Here is a 16,808-nt window from a genome sequence, read left to right on the forward strand (position 1 = left end):
GTTAGCATTATCTGTATAGTAAAGAAGGGATTTTTACTCCAGCCCTTATTTAGAAACTTGTGAGAGCACCTTCCCCATTACTGGCCTCCATACTTTATTGTGGAAAAAGCAGTGTTCTAACATTTGCCTGTTTCTTCTCAATGATTGTGCTTACTGGCTGCTATTACTATATACATAGTAATATGTTTACAGTTTACACTACTTTGTTATATGTTGAATCAGAATCAGGAGAAATATTGTTTGACTACCAATGTTCTCTGAATAAAACACGAAGTGGACTGACATTTTGCTTATTGTAGGACTAATATCCTTTGTACACCCAAAGCTACAACCCCATCAGTTTTTTTTGCGGGGGTACGCGGGCCTCTCACCGCTGCGGTCTCTCCCGTTGCGGAGCACAGGCTCCGGATGCGCAGGCTCAGCGGCCATGGCTCACGGGCCCAGCCGCTCCGCGGCATGTGGGATCCTCCAGGACCGGGGCACGAACCCGTGTCCCCTGCATCGGCAGGCAGACTGTCAACCACTGCTCCACCAGGGAAGCCCACAAAATAATCTTTTAAGTGAAAATTTTTCTAAATGAAAATGTCTTCTTCTATAAGCTGAATTTTTAATGATAAACCAAACAGGAAATTTCTGGGCATCTTTCCTTGTGTACCACATATACACTGTGAAATGATTCCTATTGTGTACATCAGTGCGTCCACTCATAAGATAAACGTCTGTTTAGCAAGTACAGGGTGATACTGCCCTTTCATGTTGTATACCATGATTTTGTATGATATTGATATTTGATTAGGAATTTTTGCCTAGAGCTTGTTATACTTTCTCCAAGCAAAATATTTATTATTAACTGTGTAGCTAGTTGCACAAGTTATCTCTGAAACAAAGTGACCTTTACCATTTTTTTAAAAAATGAGGGATGTAACTTGATCTTTTTTTATCCACAAGTTCATCTATTTCTTTCTGGAAAACATTGCTTTTATTCCAGAAAAATACATTTCTTGGCAATGAGGTTATTGTATTTAGGTCAAAACTGACTTGAAGGCTTTGATGGTTTTCCAAGTCATTGACAAAATTTCCTAAACAGTCGAGGTGTAGTGGGAAAGGGACAAATGGATGCTAGCCCAATAAAATCCAATTTTTAGATCTTCATAGCTGTACTTCCTATTTACTGTTTATTTTTTGTTGCTTGGATCAACTTACCACATTTAAAGCCACATAATGATTCATATTCTATATCTGCACTGCAGTCTTGTTTAATAGCTAGCTACCTTTAATACGTAATTTGAATTGAAGTACTTGTTACCTTTTTTCACCACTACTTCTAATGCTTCAATATACTTCATTTGAGTGAATGATTTTTCTCTTTTTGGTGAATTGGAAATATAATACAACAAAATGGTAACAAAGAAAAATTTAATTTTAACAAATGTAAACAATAATATATGAATTATGTTAAAATACCTTGGTTGAGATAAACTATACTGATAAATGAGGGAAATGGATCTGTGTAATCTTTGTAGTACATATACAACCGACAAGAAATCAAAGATGCTCAATAGCATAATGGGATTTCTGTTAAAATTAGAATAAATTTATGTTAGACAATTTGTGAAAGATGTGTTAAGAGGTACTACACTGTAGTGCTAAAACAGGGGGATGGGTGGAATATATTCCCAGAGTCAGCCTTCTTCAGTTTGCCTCCCGCAACACTACTTACCAGCTGGGTGTCCCTTGCTTAACCTCTTTGCTTCTGTTTCCTTATCTGCAAAATGTAAATAATAGAATCTACCTCACAGTGTTGTTATGAGGATTAAATAAGTACTTATAAAGCAGTGTGGACAGTGTCCGGCTCGAAGTGCTCAATGCTTCCTATTATTAGAAAATAAATCTGTGCAATCATCTTACCACTTCTCTACTAAAAACTTGTCACTATGTCCCTATCGTTGATCAAAGGAAGTTATCCCACTGTTAATCAAAATACATTGCCTCCTGTTTTGGCTGTCGGTATCTCTCCTACCAGACATAAGCGCCCAGATCCTCTTACACTACCAGTTCTATAGCAGGCATTCAAAACTTGCTGAACTTTTTCCCACTAGGGACAAAGGTCCTTAAAAGAGGAAAAAACTAGAAAGGATTACAAATCACGAAGTGAAGTTTAAGCAGTAGGGCACCTAAAGAAGATTTACAAAACAAGTCATCTGCAGAGTGGCCAACCAGGCGAATCTACCACCCAGCGAAGCTTTTTAGTAAAATTATTTTTCACTGACGTCACTCGATCGCTGACCTCTAAGGTAGAAGAGGCGGAATTAGAGAGACAGCTGGACTTCTTCTTCGCCCTCCCTCCTCCACTGGACTGGCTGGCAGCTCCGTGGCCAGCCCTGCTTCTGGTCGTTTTGCGATTCCATTGGTCAGTTTTCCCGAGGAGGCTGGCCTTGGGGATGACCCCGCCCCCTCTAGGGGCGGGTCTCTCCGTCGTAGGGGCTGGGGACGGTGGGGCGGGGGGCGGTTGCTGCAGCCGCCATCTTGGATTCCGCGGTAGCATTGGCGGCAGTACGGCGCCGCGTCTGGGGAGTGGCTCTCCCCTCCCCCTCCCCCCGGTTCCTTGGCGGTGGCTCCTCCCACTGGGGGGGGTGCGGCGGCGGTGGCATCTACAGCTATGGCGGCGACTACTGCTAATCCCGGTGAGGAGACGGAGGACTGGGGTGCCTCTCAAGGAGGAGGGGCTGAAGGGGTTGGCAACTGGGTAGACCCAGCGCTGAGGGGCCGTAGTTGGGGCTGAGGGCGCTGAGACGCGTGGGGGTGGCTACGGGGCGGTGGGGGAGGGGAGTGACCTGGGGGAGGGGCCCGCCCCTGGGGAACAGGGGAGACCCGAGGTGGAGGGAGGGAGCAGGCGGGTGGGAGTTGGGGATTCCTTGCCCCGAGTTCTGTTTGAGCAGCTGTCCGTGCGGGGCTGGCCCGCCTCCACTCTTGTGGCGGCTTTCTGGTGTGCGATGTAGTCCTCTTTCAGCCTTCTGCCCACTGTGGACCTGCTTGATGCCGAATAACTGTGGGCAGTGTGGCTCGTTTTACTTTAAAGGTAGTTGGGACTCATAGGATCACGTTGCTGTTTAGCTGAGGTGTTACTTCCAAACGTTTAGATTTTAAATTTTAAAAATCTTTGAATTCATACTCAGTTTCTTAAAAAAAAAGAAGCTGTACCTCCTCCCTCCCTATCCGAGGGCTATCCTTTGAAACTTGCGTTTATGTATTAAGAGGTGCCTCTAGTGTCATTAGCTGCTGAAGGCAGAGGTTTGTGTAATGTTTGAGTTACAGGATAGATCTTGCCAACAGCAAGCATCCAGGACCCAGATTTAAATCTTGTTAGGTGGGTCAAGGCAGTTCCCATTCTTTAAGAAAAGTTCAGTTCATGCTATTTCTCAATGAACATCTCTTCTAAAGTGGGAGCTTGAACGTTAAAAATCTAGTCAGTCGTGTCTAAAAGATGGAATGGGGTGTAGTGCAGCAGCAGGTCTAGACAGATCAGGTCTTCAAATTCCTAGTCCCAGTCCTCTTTCCAGTACATTACGGTTATTTCTCCCTAGGAAGTATTTCATTTAAGGGATCCTAGATTACTTTGCTGACCTTGGCTATTCCCCAGAAATCCTTATCTTTGATAGCCTTAGAAAAGAAGTGAGAGGTGGGGGTGAATAACTTGAAAATATGGTAGTGGGAAGGATTCACTGCTGTTCCCTTGTTAAAACTTAAACTGGATTTTTTTTCGTGTCTCTGAAAGGCAGTAGTATTTTACAGTACTCAGCTTTTGCTATTACAATTGAATCACTGAAATTTACTGTCTTTCCTACCATGTTTCTGGGAACAGACCTATTTAAAGAAGTTAATTTGTCACATGTCAATATCATATTTTTAAATCTTTTAAATATTTTAAGAGGAAAAGGAGATAAAGTTAATGGCTAAAATTGCATTGCAGGAAGTGCTGAGTGATGGAATAAAATCGGAAAGATGCTATTATTATGGCAGACCTGACCTTGAAGTAAAATAACCTGTTAACTAGGGAGTAAATAAACAAGATTTTAAACTGATAACACATTGCAAAATACTTATATAACCCTAGTCAAGTTGCAAAGCATTTCTCTTATTAAGAGGTGGCCTGGGTAAAGAAGTTTAGTGCATATGTCAGAAGCTTTTTTCCCAGCAGTGTGGGTTGGGTTGCCTTATTTTGTTTTGTTTTTTGAACAACAGTAACCAGAATGACAATCTCTTGACCACATTTTCATTAGCTGATCAATATCAACTTAAAACTGTAAGCAGAAAATAACATTCATTTGTGCAGAATCCTTGCTTATGATGAAACAGTTACTTTGTTTATTGCCCTTTGGCAGCCTGCTTCTGCAGTTTTTAGGGTTCTTTTTTTGCGGGCCTCTCACTGTTGTGGCCTTTCCCGTTGCGGAGCACAGGCTCAGCGGCCATGGCTCACGGGCCTAGCCGCTCTGCTCGGCATGTGGGATTTTCCCGGACCAGGGCACGAACCCGTGTCCCCTGCATTGGCAGGCGGACTCTCAACCACTGTGCCACCAGGGAAGCCCTAGGGTTCTTTTTCGATGTTGGATAATTCTCCCATCTCTTACAAGTTATTGATCCCAAGTTCAACACATGATAATTAAATTAGAAAGTGCATTTTCTTCCTTCAATTCTTGTTTTGCCCCTTTGTATCAAAAGGAAGAGATCATAGCTGCATTGTGGAGTTTTGATAGCCTGTTCCATTTTGGGAAATGAGGACCATAAATGTAGGGACACAGGGTGGGAATGAACTGTGCTCAGTGAAAAGAAAGTAAATGGTTTTCAGGTCAGAATTCTTTGTTGCATGGTCAAACCTTTAATCCTTAGAGTCATTTTAAGGACTAGGGACATCAGACTGATTTCTTTGAGTTTTTTCTACTTTGTCATTTTGCTAGTTAAGTTTCCCTATGGTTCTTGTTTGTTCTGTCCTCACATATGTCTGCAAAGAATTTTGGTAATAATTATTTAACTCTTCTAAGCTTCATTTAAGTTAATCCTTAGTGTTAATAACAATACTTGATGATCATTTTAGTTGTATTTAGAGTTTGATTTAGAGACTGTTGGTGTCCCTTCAGGGTCTTGCAGGGGACCTGGTTCCTTTGCATTTTTCTCTATGTCTTAACATGGTGCTGGATCAAAAGAAGAGTAAGATATAGTTTATACTCCACAATCTAAGAGTTACGTTGAAGTAATAGTTCTAATGTGGTGGTGGCTTTTTTCTGCGTAATTGATAATTCTTCATATTCTATTATTTTTCACTAATTCTGCTTAGCAGTGGCAAGATAAGTGAGTGGGTAGGTGGTCCATGAAGTCTTAGGCTATATCTTTCTTGTCTACATAATACTAAACATTTTGAGAAACATTTAAAAAATTGCACGTGTGATTTGTAATGCATCGGCTAAGGCACTGTTTGGGAATAGATTAGTTATTTGATTTATAATTCAGTATTCAAACCAGAGATGTGAATGAATTTTTAGGAGTGCAGTTTTCTCCTTCCTTGATTCTGGTGTTCTCTTTCCCAGGGACCTCTTTTTGTGGTATTAGGTACCATTTATTGTGGGTAGAGAACGGGTAGAAGGCAAAGGAAGGAACACACTTGTTTGGGTTTGTAAGGCTGACACTTAGGAAAACTTTTTTTTTTCACATAATTTTTACCTTCATAAATTATAGTTTTTAAAGCATCAATTAGCAGAATTCTTACCCATTACCTTTACTTAACCTTTTTCAGATACAGGAAAATAGGAATTTATGCAGTATAAAATTACAATGCCAAGATACTTTAAAAATTATATTCTATTGCAAAAACCTATTTCAAAAGTGTTTAAATATAGTTTACTAATTCAGCAATTGAAATACAATTAACATTTTTGAAAAAGAACCTTAATCCATATACTTTTTATGCTGTTTGAATTGTGGCACCAAACTGAATCTTTTCTGTTTTTTTAGAAATTAAGAAGTAGATACTTCTGTATTCTTGGAACTCTACTTTTCTTGTTGTTTTGAAATAGTGGTCTCTCACTTTACTTTTTTGCATTCCAGCCCTACTCCTCTACTCAAACAATCCACTAACAGATGAGAATATGTTGTTTCATGGATGTTTTGTGAAAGTCTTTTGTGGTTGTCTGCTATGGATGACTTTCTTCTAAGGCAGTAACAGTAGGGATTTCCACAGTACCAAGTGGTGGTTGATCTTCAAAAAACTAAATTGCAACACTCAAGGAAACTAAACACTTTTTCCTTGATTTTACTTAGGTTATGACATTTGGGGCATATTTAATTTCAAAACTAGTAAAATTTGAATCCTTAATTGTAGAAACTATCTTTGGAACCATCTTTTTTTTTCCCCTTCAGGCTATTTACAATATTTATTTTAAATGTTAATTCCCTGGCGGTATAGTCCTGTATAGAGGTGCAAGGGTGACATTTCTGTCAGTGCTATCCAGTGTCTCTGTGGTTGTATAGCTGATCTTATTTAGATGTAACAGTAAAGGAATACATTTAAAGCTCTTGTGATATGCAAGGCCTGAGCTCAGTGGAGTCTATTTGGGCCCATCACCCACACCCTATGATAGGCCCTGCCTGTACAGCCATCTGTTTTGAAGAATGCTGCCTAATATGCCATGATGATTTCAATAAGTAGACATCAACGAATATTGGAGTTGGATTCAAGGTAACTCCTGTCACTTTACATGTAAGAAAACAAACCTAGAGAGAGGAACTGGCACATTTATTAAACATCTATTAAGTTCTTACTATATGCCAGGCTACACTTTCCTGTTTTGTTGGCTATTCTGTATGTTAGAAACCATCTCTTAGCTTCCAAATAAATTCTCTAAATTTGCATTTCTTTTCATCATTTCTTCATTTTGTATTTGTCCCTTCACATTTTCTCTAGTTGAGTAGACAAACTAAGTTTATGACTTCAACAACTTAATTAGAATTTAAGTTCCATGAGAGTAGGACCTTTACCTCCCTTGTTCACCACAGCACCCTACTGCTCCCAGGGGTGCCTAGTACGTCGGACTACAGTTCAGTAAATGTTTGTTGAATAAATGAATGTTGTAAAACCTGGCATTGGAGGTTCATATCTTTATGCACTGTTAATATGAAAATACCTTTGAAAGGATAACACTAATTAAACCATTAACATCATGAATTAATTTATAATAGCTAACAATAATTATATGCCAGATATTGTTATAAATATATTACCTCACTTAATATTCATATATTTATCTCATTTAATATTTTTCTTTAAAAAAAGTTATTTATTTATTTTTTTAATTTTAGCTGCGTCTGGTCTTAGTTGTGGTGCACAGACTCCAGAGCACACGGGCTCAATAGTTGTGGCATGTGGACTCTCTAGTTGTGGTGCAGAGACTCAGTAGTTGCGGTGCACGGAGCGCGGACTTAGTTGCCCTGCGGCATGTGGGATCTTAGTTGCCTGACCAGGGGTCGAACCTGGGTCCCCTGCATTGGAAGGCGGATTCTTAATCGTTGGACCACCAGGGAAGTCTCCTCATTTAATCTTTACAAGACTCCTATGAGGTATATATTAATATTCTTGTTTTCAGATGAGGAAACTAAGGCACAGAGTGAATAATTAGTTTGTCTGAAGTCACATAGCTAGTAGGGGGTAGAGACAGTTTTTTTGGGGGGGTGGGTAGAGACATTTTGATTGCTGGCAGCCCGTCTACACAAATTTTGTTTTTAGGAGTTTTTTTTTCTTTTTTTAAATTAAAATATAGTTGATGTACAATATTATATGTTTCAGGTGTACAACATAGTGACTCACAATTTTAAAGGTTATATTCCATTTATAGTTATTATTAAATATTGGCTGTATGCCCTTTGTTGTACTATAGATCCTTGTAGCTTATTTATTTTATATATAGTAGTTTGTAGCTCTTAATCCCCTACCCTTATCTTGTCTCTCCCCTCTTCCTTCTCGCTACTAGTAACCACTAATTTGTTTTCTATATCTGTGAGTCTGTTTCTTGTTTGTTACGTTCAGGAGTATGTATTATTTTTTAGATTCCACATATAAGTGATATCATACACTGTTTGTCTTTCTCTGTTTGACTTATTTCACTTAACATAATACCCTCCAAGTCCATCCATGTTTTTGCAAATGGCAAAATTTCATTTTTATGGCTGAGTAATATTCCGTTGTATATATGTACTACATCTTCTTTATCCATTTGTCTGTTGATGGACACTTAGGTTGCTTCCATATCTTGGCAATTGTAAATAATGCTGCTATGAACATTGGAGTACAAGTATCTTTTGAATTAGTGTTTTGTTTTGTTTTTTTTGGATAAATTCCCCCGAGTGGGATTGCTGGGTCATATGGTACTTTAATTTTTAGTCTTTTTTGGGAAACCTCCATACTGTTTTGCACAGTGGCTACGCTGTTTTACATTTCCACTAACAGTGTCTGAGGGTTCCTGTTTTTCCACATCCTCACCAACATTTATTATTTGTGGTCTTTAGACAGTGTTCTTTTTTTTTTTTTTTTTTTTGCGATATGCAGGCCTCTCACTGTTGTGGCCTTTCCCGTTGCAGAGCTCAGGCTCAGCAGCCATGGCTCACGGGCCCAGCCGCTCCACGGCATGTGGGATCCTCCCGGACCGGGGCACGAACCCGTGTCCCCTGCATCGGCAGGCGGACTCTCAACCACTGCGCCACCAGGGAAGCCCTGGACAGTATTCTTAATTACTAAGTTATAAGACTTTCTCCATTGTGACTTAAAGTCACTTCCTACAGAAATGTGGCACAATGGATACTTTTTGAGGAGGAGGAGGGTGGGGTATTGTCTTTTTTAGTAGATGAAGAAGGTGAAATACCGCGTCCAACAGCCAGGATGGCACAGTTGCTTGGATGGAGAAGTGAGTGCAAGGTGCTGAAAAAGTTGCTGGAAGAGTGTTGCAGTTCCTAAAATCTTTTCTATAACTTCTTGTATTCTTTCTTCATAGTTGTTTTTCACCTCTTTAAACAACTTTTACTGGAATCCTTAACTCTTACTGGAATCCTTCTCCTAGTTCTTCACACCCCGTAATTGTCCCTTTTTGATGAACTTCTTGAATTTGGCTTCAGAGACACTGCATTGCTTGTTCTTTCTCACTGACTCTTCCTTCTTTGTTCCTTAGGCCTGCTCATTTTCTTTTTCTTGTTCATTATGCTTCTCCTTTTCTAGTCTCACTCCTGGGACTGGAACTCTTAATTGATTAATTAATTAGTAAGCCAGTCAACTTCCTTCATTTCTATTTGCCCACCTACCTGCCTCAATTAAACATTTATTTGGTAACTACTGTATCTCCTTCCCTCATTTATCTTTTATATATTGAAGACTCTCTAAAATTTTTATTCCTGTCTTCTCACATAAGCTTCTTTTCCTGTATTTTCATCTATTTAAAAAAAAACTTTATTTGAATAACTGTAACATGTTATTTTTATATATATATATATATATATATATAGTCACTAGTATTTCCTTCAGATCTGCTGACCTTCCTAACTTTTCTGTATCTTTTGTGACTATTGCAGTTTTTCCAGTTCCCCAGGTTAAGCAATTAGATGTGTTTGGATTCTTTTATGTATTTATCTGATTTGTTATCACATCTTGTTTTTTTTTGCATTTAAAAAAAGCATTTTTAAACATATAAGGATATTAAAACATATAAAACATTTTAACCATATAAAATATATACCCAAAATAGATGTATTTATTAATTTTTTAAAATTGATTTTTATTGGATTATAGTTGCTTTACAATGTTGTGTTAGTTTCTGCTGTACAGCAAAGTGTATCAGTTATACATATATGTATATCTACTCTTTTTTCGATTCTTTTCCCATATAAGTCATTACAGAGTATTGAGTATAGTTCCCTATGCTATATAAGTAGGTTCTTAATTAGTTATCTGTTTTATATATAGTAGTGTGTATATGTCAATCCCAATCTCCCAAATTATCCCTCTCCCCCTTTCCCCCTTGGTAACAATAAGTTTGTTTTCTACATCTGTGATTCTTAAAATATATTTATTTAAACATATATATGTTAAAAATTATTTTAATAAAAATTACCCATGCATATATTTAATGACTTAGTGTTACATGATTTGTTATAAAAACAGCAGTCCTCTACCCCTTCTCTCAGCTTCTTCTCTCCAGTGACATCCATTTTTATTTCTTTTAACCAAACTTTTAACTTTTGATTAAATAAAATGTCCCAGAAGTAAAAGGCAAGAGTTTTCAAATTGAAGGAGCCAGAACAATGAATGAAAAACTCACCCACTCAAGGCACATTATTATGAAATTTCAGCATCAGATACAAAGAGTATCCTATAAGCTCCAGAGAGAAGAAAATTGGTCAGTTAAAAATAAGAAGGGGGCTTCCCTGGTGCCGCAGTGGTTGAGAGTCTGCCTGCCGATGCAGGGGACACGGGTTTGTGCCCCAGTCCGGGAAGATCCCACATGCCGCGGAGCGGCTGGGCCCGTGAGCCATGGCCGCTGAGCCTGCGCGTCCGTAGCCTGTGCACCGCAGCGGGAGAGGCCACAACAGTGAGAGGCCCGCGTACCGCAAAAAAAATAAATAAATAAGGAATCAGATTAGTTTTGCTTCTCAGTAGTCACACTGGAAGATAGATGACAATGGAGCAATGCCTTCAAAATTCTGAGGGAAAGTAATCTCCAACTCAGAATTCCATATCTAGGCAAACTATCAGTTAGTGAAGTGGAAGAAAGATATTTTCACATACCCAAGGTCTCCCTTATACTCTTTCTCAGGAACTTACTAGGGGATGAGATTTACCAATAGGCGAGAGTAAACCAAGAAAGAGGAAACATGGAATACAGGAAAGAAGCAGTACAACAGGATACATCCATTTTGCATACATTGCTGTTAGTTTCCCTGTTTTCAGTATTGTAACCTCACTTTCAAATTTGTCTGGTGTTCCCCAGTCCAGAGGACCTCTGGTTTACACTCTTCAGAGAATAAATCAGTTTTTTGACTGGGTGGGGGAGGGGCATTTTCCCTGCTGGAAGGGACAGGGAGAGGATCTGGGAATCCACCTGCTGCTTAAACAGATATCAAACTAATCCTTTTTATTTTAGCTTTCATTTGCCCTGCCTTCTACACCCCCCACCTCATTTTTGATTAGTCTATTTTCCCTGCTTCTATTCAAATTTTAAATCTGTCAAATTAATCTTTTAACTTACATTTTCTTCTTGTCACTCTGACTTAATATATTTTCTTTCAGTTGCTTATTGAATCAGATTTAAGATTTCATCTTGGCATTCAAGGCCTTCTTACAGTTGGCTAGCATTTGACATCTTATATTTTCTCCTGAATACAGACTCTATGCTCTTTATAGGCCTGTTTCCCTACACCTCCTCACAGCTATGTTCATACCTCCCTTTATGATTTGCTCATGTTCTTTTGTCTATGTGGAATGTCTTTTTCCTCTTCTTTAGTTTTTCTGAGGTCCAGCTTGACCAACTTTTCTGAAACTTCCTGGCTGGCTGGCTGGCTGGCTGGTAGCTTTATTTCCTTTAGTTTTTCCTTCCTGTTGAGTACCTTCTCTGTGCTAGGGAGTGTGTCAGACCTTAATTTAAACCATCTCAATTATCTTTTTTTTCTCTAAATTTCTCTATCCTTTAGATCCCATAAAAACCTATTATTGAAAGTATGGAATTTATTTTTTATGGGAAAATTTTGTTTTTTCTTAGGAAAGTTACATATATTAGCTATTTAAAATTTAACTGGAAAAAGTTAATAGTAATAACATATAAAGTAAACTCAGTTTTACTAATGATAGAGAAATCCACATCAAACCAACAACGATAATCATTTTATACCTGGAAAATTAGTAAAAATTTGAAGATTGCTAAGGTCCAGTGCTGTTGGAGGTATGGATAATTTCATACCATTGGTGAGGTTCTTAATTGGTATGACCTTCTTGGAGGGTAATGGGCAGTTTTAAATATGCTCCTTTAGATCCAGCGAGTCATTTTTAGAAATTTTTTAGTTGTAGGTAATACTGGCATCTTTGCTTAAAGATATACAAGGATATTCATTGAAACATTATTTATGATAATGATAGTTTGAATGTCATAAATGTGTACGTTTGTACTATGAAATACTGTATAACTTAAAAAGAATGAGCTAACAGTATTTATTGACATGATATACCTTCCAAGATACATTGTTAATTGGAAAAAAATGAAAGTTTCAGAATAAATATAATATGGTCCCTCTCCTTTGTTATGTAAAAATTGCTAAAACCCTGTAATATATGGTGTATAGAAAAAGGTCTGGAAGGATTCATATCAAAATGTTAACAGCAGTTTCCCATGGGGGAAGCTGGGGTATATGTGTGGAGGATTTTACTTTTGACTGTTTGCTTCTGTATTGAGTATTTTTAGAGACGTCTACATCTGAGTTTCTGTATATCCATATTTTAATATATTACTTTTGTAATGTAAAAATTAGTAATGGCAAAACCAGTTAACAAATTGGTGTTCGATATATTTTTACAAAGCTACTATTCAAGGCGTACTTTACAATGTGTCAGGCACTATTCACGTGCAGTATCTAATTTAATCTTCCCCAAAGGTAGGTACTGTCATTAGCTACATTTTACAGATAAACCCTGAGAGATTAAATAATTTGCCCAAGGTCATACGTAGTAAGTGGTAACCCTAGGATTGGAATCTAGATTTATCTCACTTTAGAGTTTGAGCTGTGTTCTCTAAGATTTTCAACGCATGCCACACACATAGACACATGCACATAAATTTTCTTTTTAAAAAATTGGGATCACGCATTTTCTGATTGTAAAAGTAATATATGTTTAATGTAAAAGAGAAAACGAAATGGATATGTAGAAAATCAAATATTGGAGTCTCTAAATGCCATCCCATAGATAACGACTGTTAATAGTTTATTGTGTAACATTTGCTCACTCCATTCTAGCCATGATGTCATCCACACCATTTCTAGAACTTAGGCATGCTCTCACCTCTGGGTCTTTGCACTCTGCCTGGAATGCATTTTTCCCAGATACCTGCATGGTTTGTTCCTTTACCTCCTTCTGACCTTTCCTTAAATGTTAACCTTTTCAGCGAGGTCTTCCCTCAGCATCTAAAATTGCTGGAACCTTTATGTATTTCTGAGTTGACTCCCCTAGTTTATTTTTCTCCACATTTATCACTATATAACATATCGTTAGGTCAAACCAAATGAAATGACTATCCATTTTTTACCTATAAAATGTCAGTTTCGGGCTTCCCTGGTGGCGCAGTGGTTGAGAGTCCGCCTGCCAATGCAGGGGACACGGGTTCGTGCCCCGGTCCGGGAGGATCCCACGTGCTGTGGAACGGCTGGGCCCGTGAGCCATGGCCGCTGAGCCTGCGCGTCCGGAGCCTGTGCTCCGCAATGGAAGAGGCCACAGCAGTGAGAGGCCCGCGTACTGCAAAAAATAAATAAATAAAATGTCAGTTTCATATTATCAACCCATTTTATATTTTAATCATTTCTCAATTTATCTTTCTCTTCCACTAACATGTAAAAAAAGTTAGGATTTTTGTCTCTTTTATTTATTGTTCTATCTCTAGGGCCTGCAACAATGCCTGGCATATAATAGGCATGCACTAAATAGAAATGAATTCTTCCAGGCTTTTGTTATGCATATAACCTTTATAAAGGATTATATTATAGATAATTTTCTGTAGCTTATTTTTCCATATCATATATGGTGAATAACTTTCCATTTCAATCATATAGATCCACCTCAAAAATTTTTTTATATATTGAAATTTTTTTATTGTGGCAGAATACACATAAAATTTACCTTTTTAACTTTTTAAAAATTTATTAACAATTTAAAAACAATTTTTATTTTATTTATTTCTTTTTGGCTGTGTTGGGTCTTCGTTGCTGCACACAGGCTTTCTCTAGTTGCGGCAAGCGGGGGCCACTCTTTGCTGTGGTGTGCGGGCCATCCATCACGGTGGCCTCTCCTGTTGTGGAGCCCGGGCTCTAGGCACACGGGCTCAGTAGTTGTGGCTCACGGGCTCTCGAGCGCAAGCTCAGTAGTTGTGGTGCACGGGCTTAGTTGCTCTGCGGCATGTGGGATCCTTCTGGACCGGGGAACAAACCCGTGTCTACTGCATTGTCAGGCAGACTCCTATCCACTGCGCCACCAGGGAAGCCCCTAAAATTTATTTTTAATTGAAGTGTAGCTGAATTACAATGTCGTGTTAATTACTGATGTACAGCAAAATGACTCAGTTATACCATTATATGTACATTATTTTTCATATTCTTTTTAACTATTTTTAAGTGTACAGGTCAGTGGCATTAGTATAGTCACATTGTTATGCAGCCATCACCACCATCCACTTCCAGAACTTTTTCATCTTGCAAAATTAAAACTCTGTACTTATTAAACAATTACTTCCTGTTCCCCAGTCCCTCCAGCCCACGCCGCCATTCTACACTCTATGAATCTGACTATTCTAGGTACCTTATATAAGTGGAATCCTGCAGTATTTGTCTTTTTGTGACTGGATTATTTCACTTAGCATAATATTTTCAAGGTTCATCCATGTTGTAGCATGTTGCAGAATTTCCTTCTTTTTAAAGGCTGAATAGTATTCCATTGGATGTATATGCTATGTATTTAAAGATCCGTTCATCTTGATCAACACTGGGTTGCTTCTTCCTCTTGGCTTTTGTGACTAATGCTGCTTTGAACCTGGGTGTTGTACAAGTGTCTTTTCAAGACCCTACTTTCAAATTTCAGTTCTTTTTAGTATATGCCCAGAAGTGGAATTGCTGGATTATATATTCATTGTAGTTTTAATTTTTTGAGGAATTTCCATACTATTCTCAATAGTGGCTGCCACTTTTACATTCCTACCAAAAGTGTACAATAGTTTCAATTCCCTCACATCCTTGTTAACACATATTATTATTTTTTTTATTTTTCATGGTGTCCATCCTAATGGGTGTGAGGTGATATCTCGGTGTAGTTTTGATTTGCATTTCTCTAATGGTTAGTGATATTAGGCATCTTTTCATGTGCTTATTGGCCATTTGTATATTTTCTTTGGAGAAACATATGTTCAAGTCCTTTGTCCATTTTTTAATTAGGTTGTCTTTTTTTGTTGTTGTTGAGTCATAGGAGTTCTTTATGTATTCTGGATTTTAATCTCATCACACATATGGATCACAACTGTTTTCTCCCATTCTGTGGGTTGCCTTTTTACTCTGTTGATACAGTGTTCTTTGATGCACAAAATTTCTAATTTTGATGAAGTCCAATTTATCTATTTTTTACTTTTGTTGCTTGTGCTTTTGATATATCTAAGAAATTGCCACATCCAGTGTTATGAAGCTTTTTCCCTGTTTTCTTCTATGAGTTGCATACTTTTCGCTCTTACGTTTAGATCTTTGATCCACTTTGAGTTAATTTTTGTATATGAGGTAATGTAAGGAAGGATACAACTTCATTTTTTTTAACATGCAGGTATCCAGTTTTCCCAGCACCATTTGTTGAAAAGATTATCCTTTCCCCATTGAACGGTTGTGACACTCTTGTTGAAAATCGTTTGACTGTATATGTGAGGTTTTATTTCTGGGCTCTGTATTCTATTTTGTTGGTCTATGTGTCTGTCTTTATGCCAGTGTCACACTATTTTGATTACTGTAGCTTTGTGATGCATCAACATTTTAATGGTGAGTATTTGAGTACTCTCTTTATCCAGTATTAAAGGCAGTTATAATGCTTGGGCATGTAACAAAAGACATGCATAAAAGAGGTTTTGTATTTTGAGTTTAGATGCAGTTTATTATAAATATAATTTGGAGGTAGGTTTTAGGAATAATAAGTAAAATATTAAAAAACACATCCAGGACTTCTCTGGTGGCACAGTGGTTGGGAGTCTGCCTGCCGGTGCAGGGTACATGGGTTCTATCCCTGGCCCGGGAGGATCCCACATGCTGCAGAGCAGCTGGGCCTGTGTGCCACGACTGCTGAGCCTGCGCTCTAGAGCCTGAGAGCCACAAGTACTGAGCCCTTGCCCCTAGAGCCGGTGGTCTGCTGCGGGAGAGGCCACAGCAATGAGAGGCCCGTGCACCACAGGGAAGAGTGGTCCCCGCTCCCCGCAACTGGAGAGGGCCCGCGTGTAGCAGCAAAGACACAACGCAGCCAAAAATAAAAATGAGTAAATAGGGCTTCCCTGGTGGCGCAGTGGTTGAGAGTCCGCCTGCCGATGCAGGGGATGCAGGTTCGTGCCCCTGTCCGGGAAGATCCCACATGCCGCGGAGCGGATGGGCCCGTGAGCCATGGCTGCTCAGCCTGCGCGTCCAGAGCCTGTGCTGTGCAACGGGAGAAGCCACAACAGTGAGAGGCCCGCGTACCGCAAAAAAAAAAAAAAAAAAGAAAGAGTAAATAAATAGGTTTATGAAAAAAAGAAAACACATCCAAAGTGGTTCATATTTTATACAAGGTAGGAATATGATGAATTATTGTTACCAACATTTCTTTTTGAACATTTCATTATCTGTTCAACTTTTAATGCTTCCTTTATCATTTCTGTTTTCCTCATTCATGTTTTCAATGACTTAGTTTTATATTATTTCTCCTATTTCAGGAAAGGAAGTCACATTTAGTTAAAAATTATTTATTTATTTATTTGGGTTTGCTGGGTCTTAGTTGCAGCACGCGGGATCTTCATTGCCGC

General features: G+C 38.6%; 1 protein-coding gene across 9 annotated transcripts in view; it reads left to right on the forward strand.

Annotated features, from left to right (window-relative positions):
* The first annotated feature begins 2,521 nt into the window (after window positions 1-2,521).
* ARNT (aryl hydrocarbon receptor nuclear translocator) overlaps window positions 2,522-16,808 on the forward strand; it is a 62,589-nt gene continuing 48,302 nt past the window's right edge. For 4 of the 9 annotated variants that reach the window (XM_049693718.1, XM_033415599.2, XM_049693730.1 and 1 more), the window contains exon 1: window positions 2,524-2,684. In XM_049693718.1, coding sequence (XP_049549675.1) covers window positions 2,660-2,684 — 25 coding nt within the window. In that variant the 5' untranslated portion in view covers window positions 2,524-2,659. Of the gene's footprint in view, window positions 2,685-7,586; window positions 7,609-16,808 lie in introns of those variants that run through there. The other 5 variants (XR_007469907.1, XM_033415600.2, XR_007469908.1 and 2 more) reach the window with 4 other exon arrangements.

The sequence above is a fragment of the Orcinus orca genome, chromosome 1, assembly GCF_937001465.1.
Source record: "Orcinus orca chromosome 1, mOrcOrc1.1, whole genome shotgun sequence".
NCBI lineage: Eukaryota > Metazoa > Chordata > Mammalia > Artiodactyla > Delphinidae > Orcinus > Orcinus orca.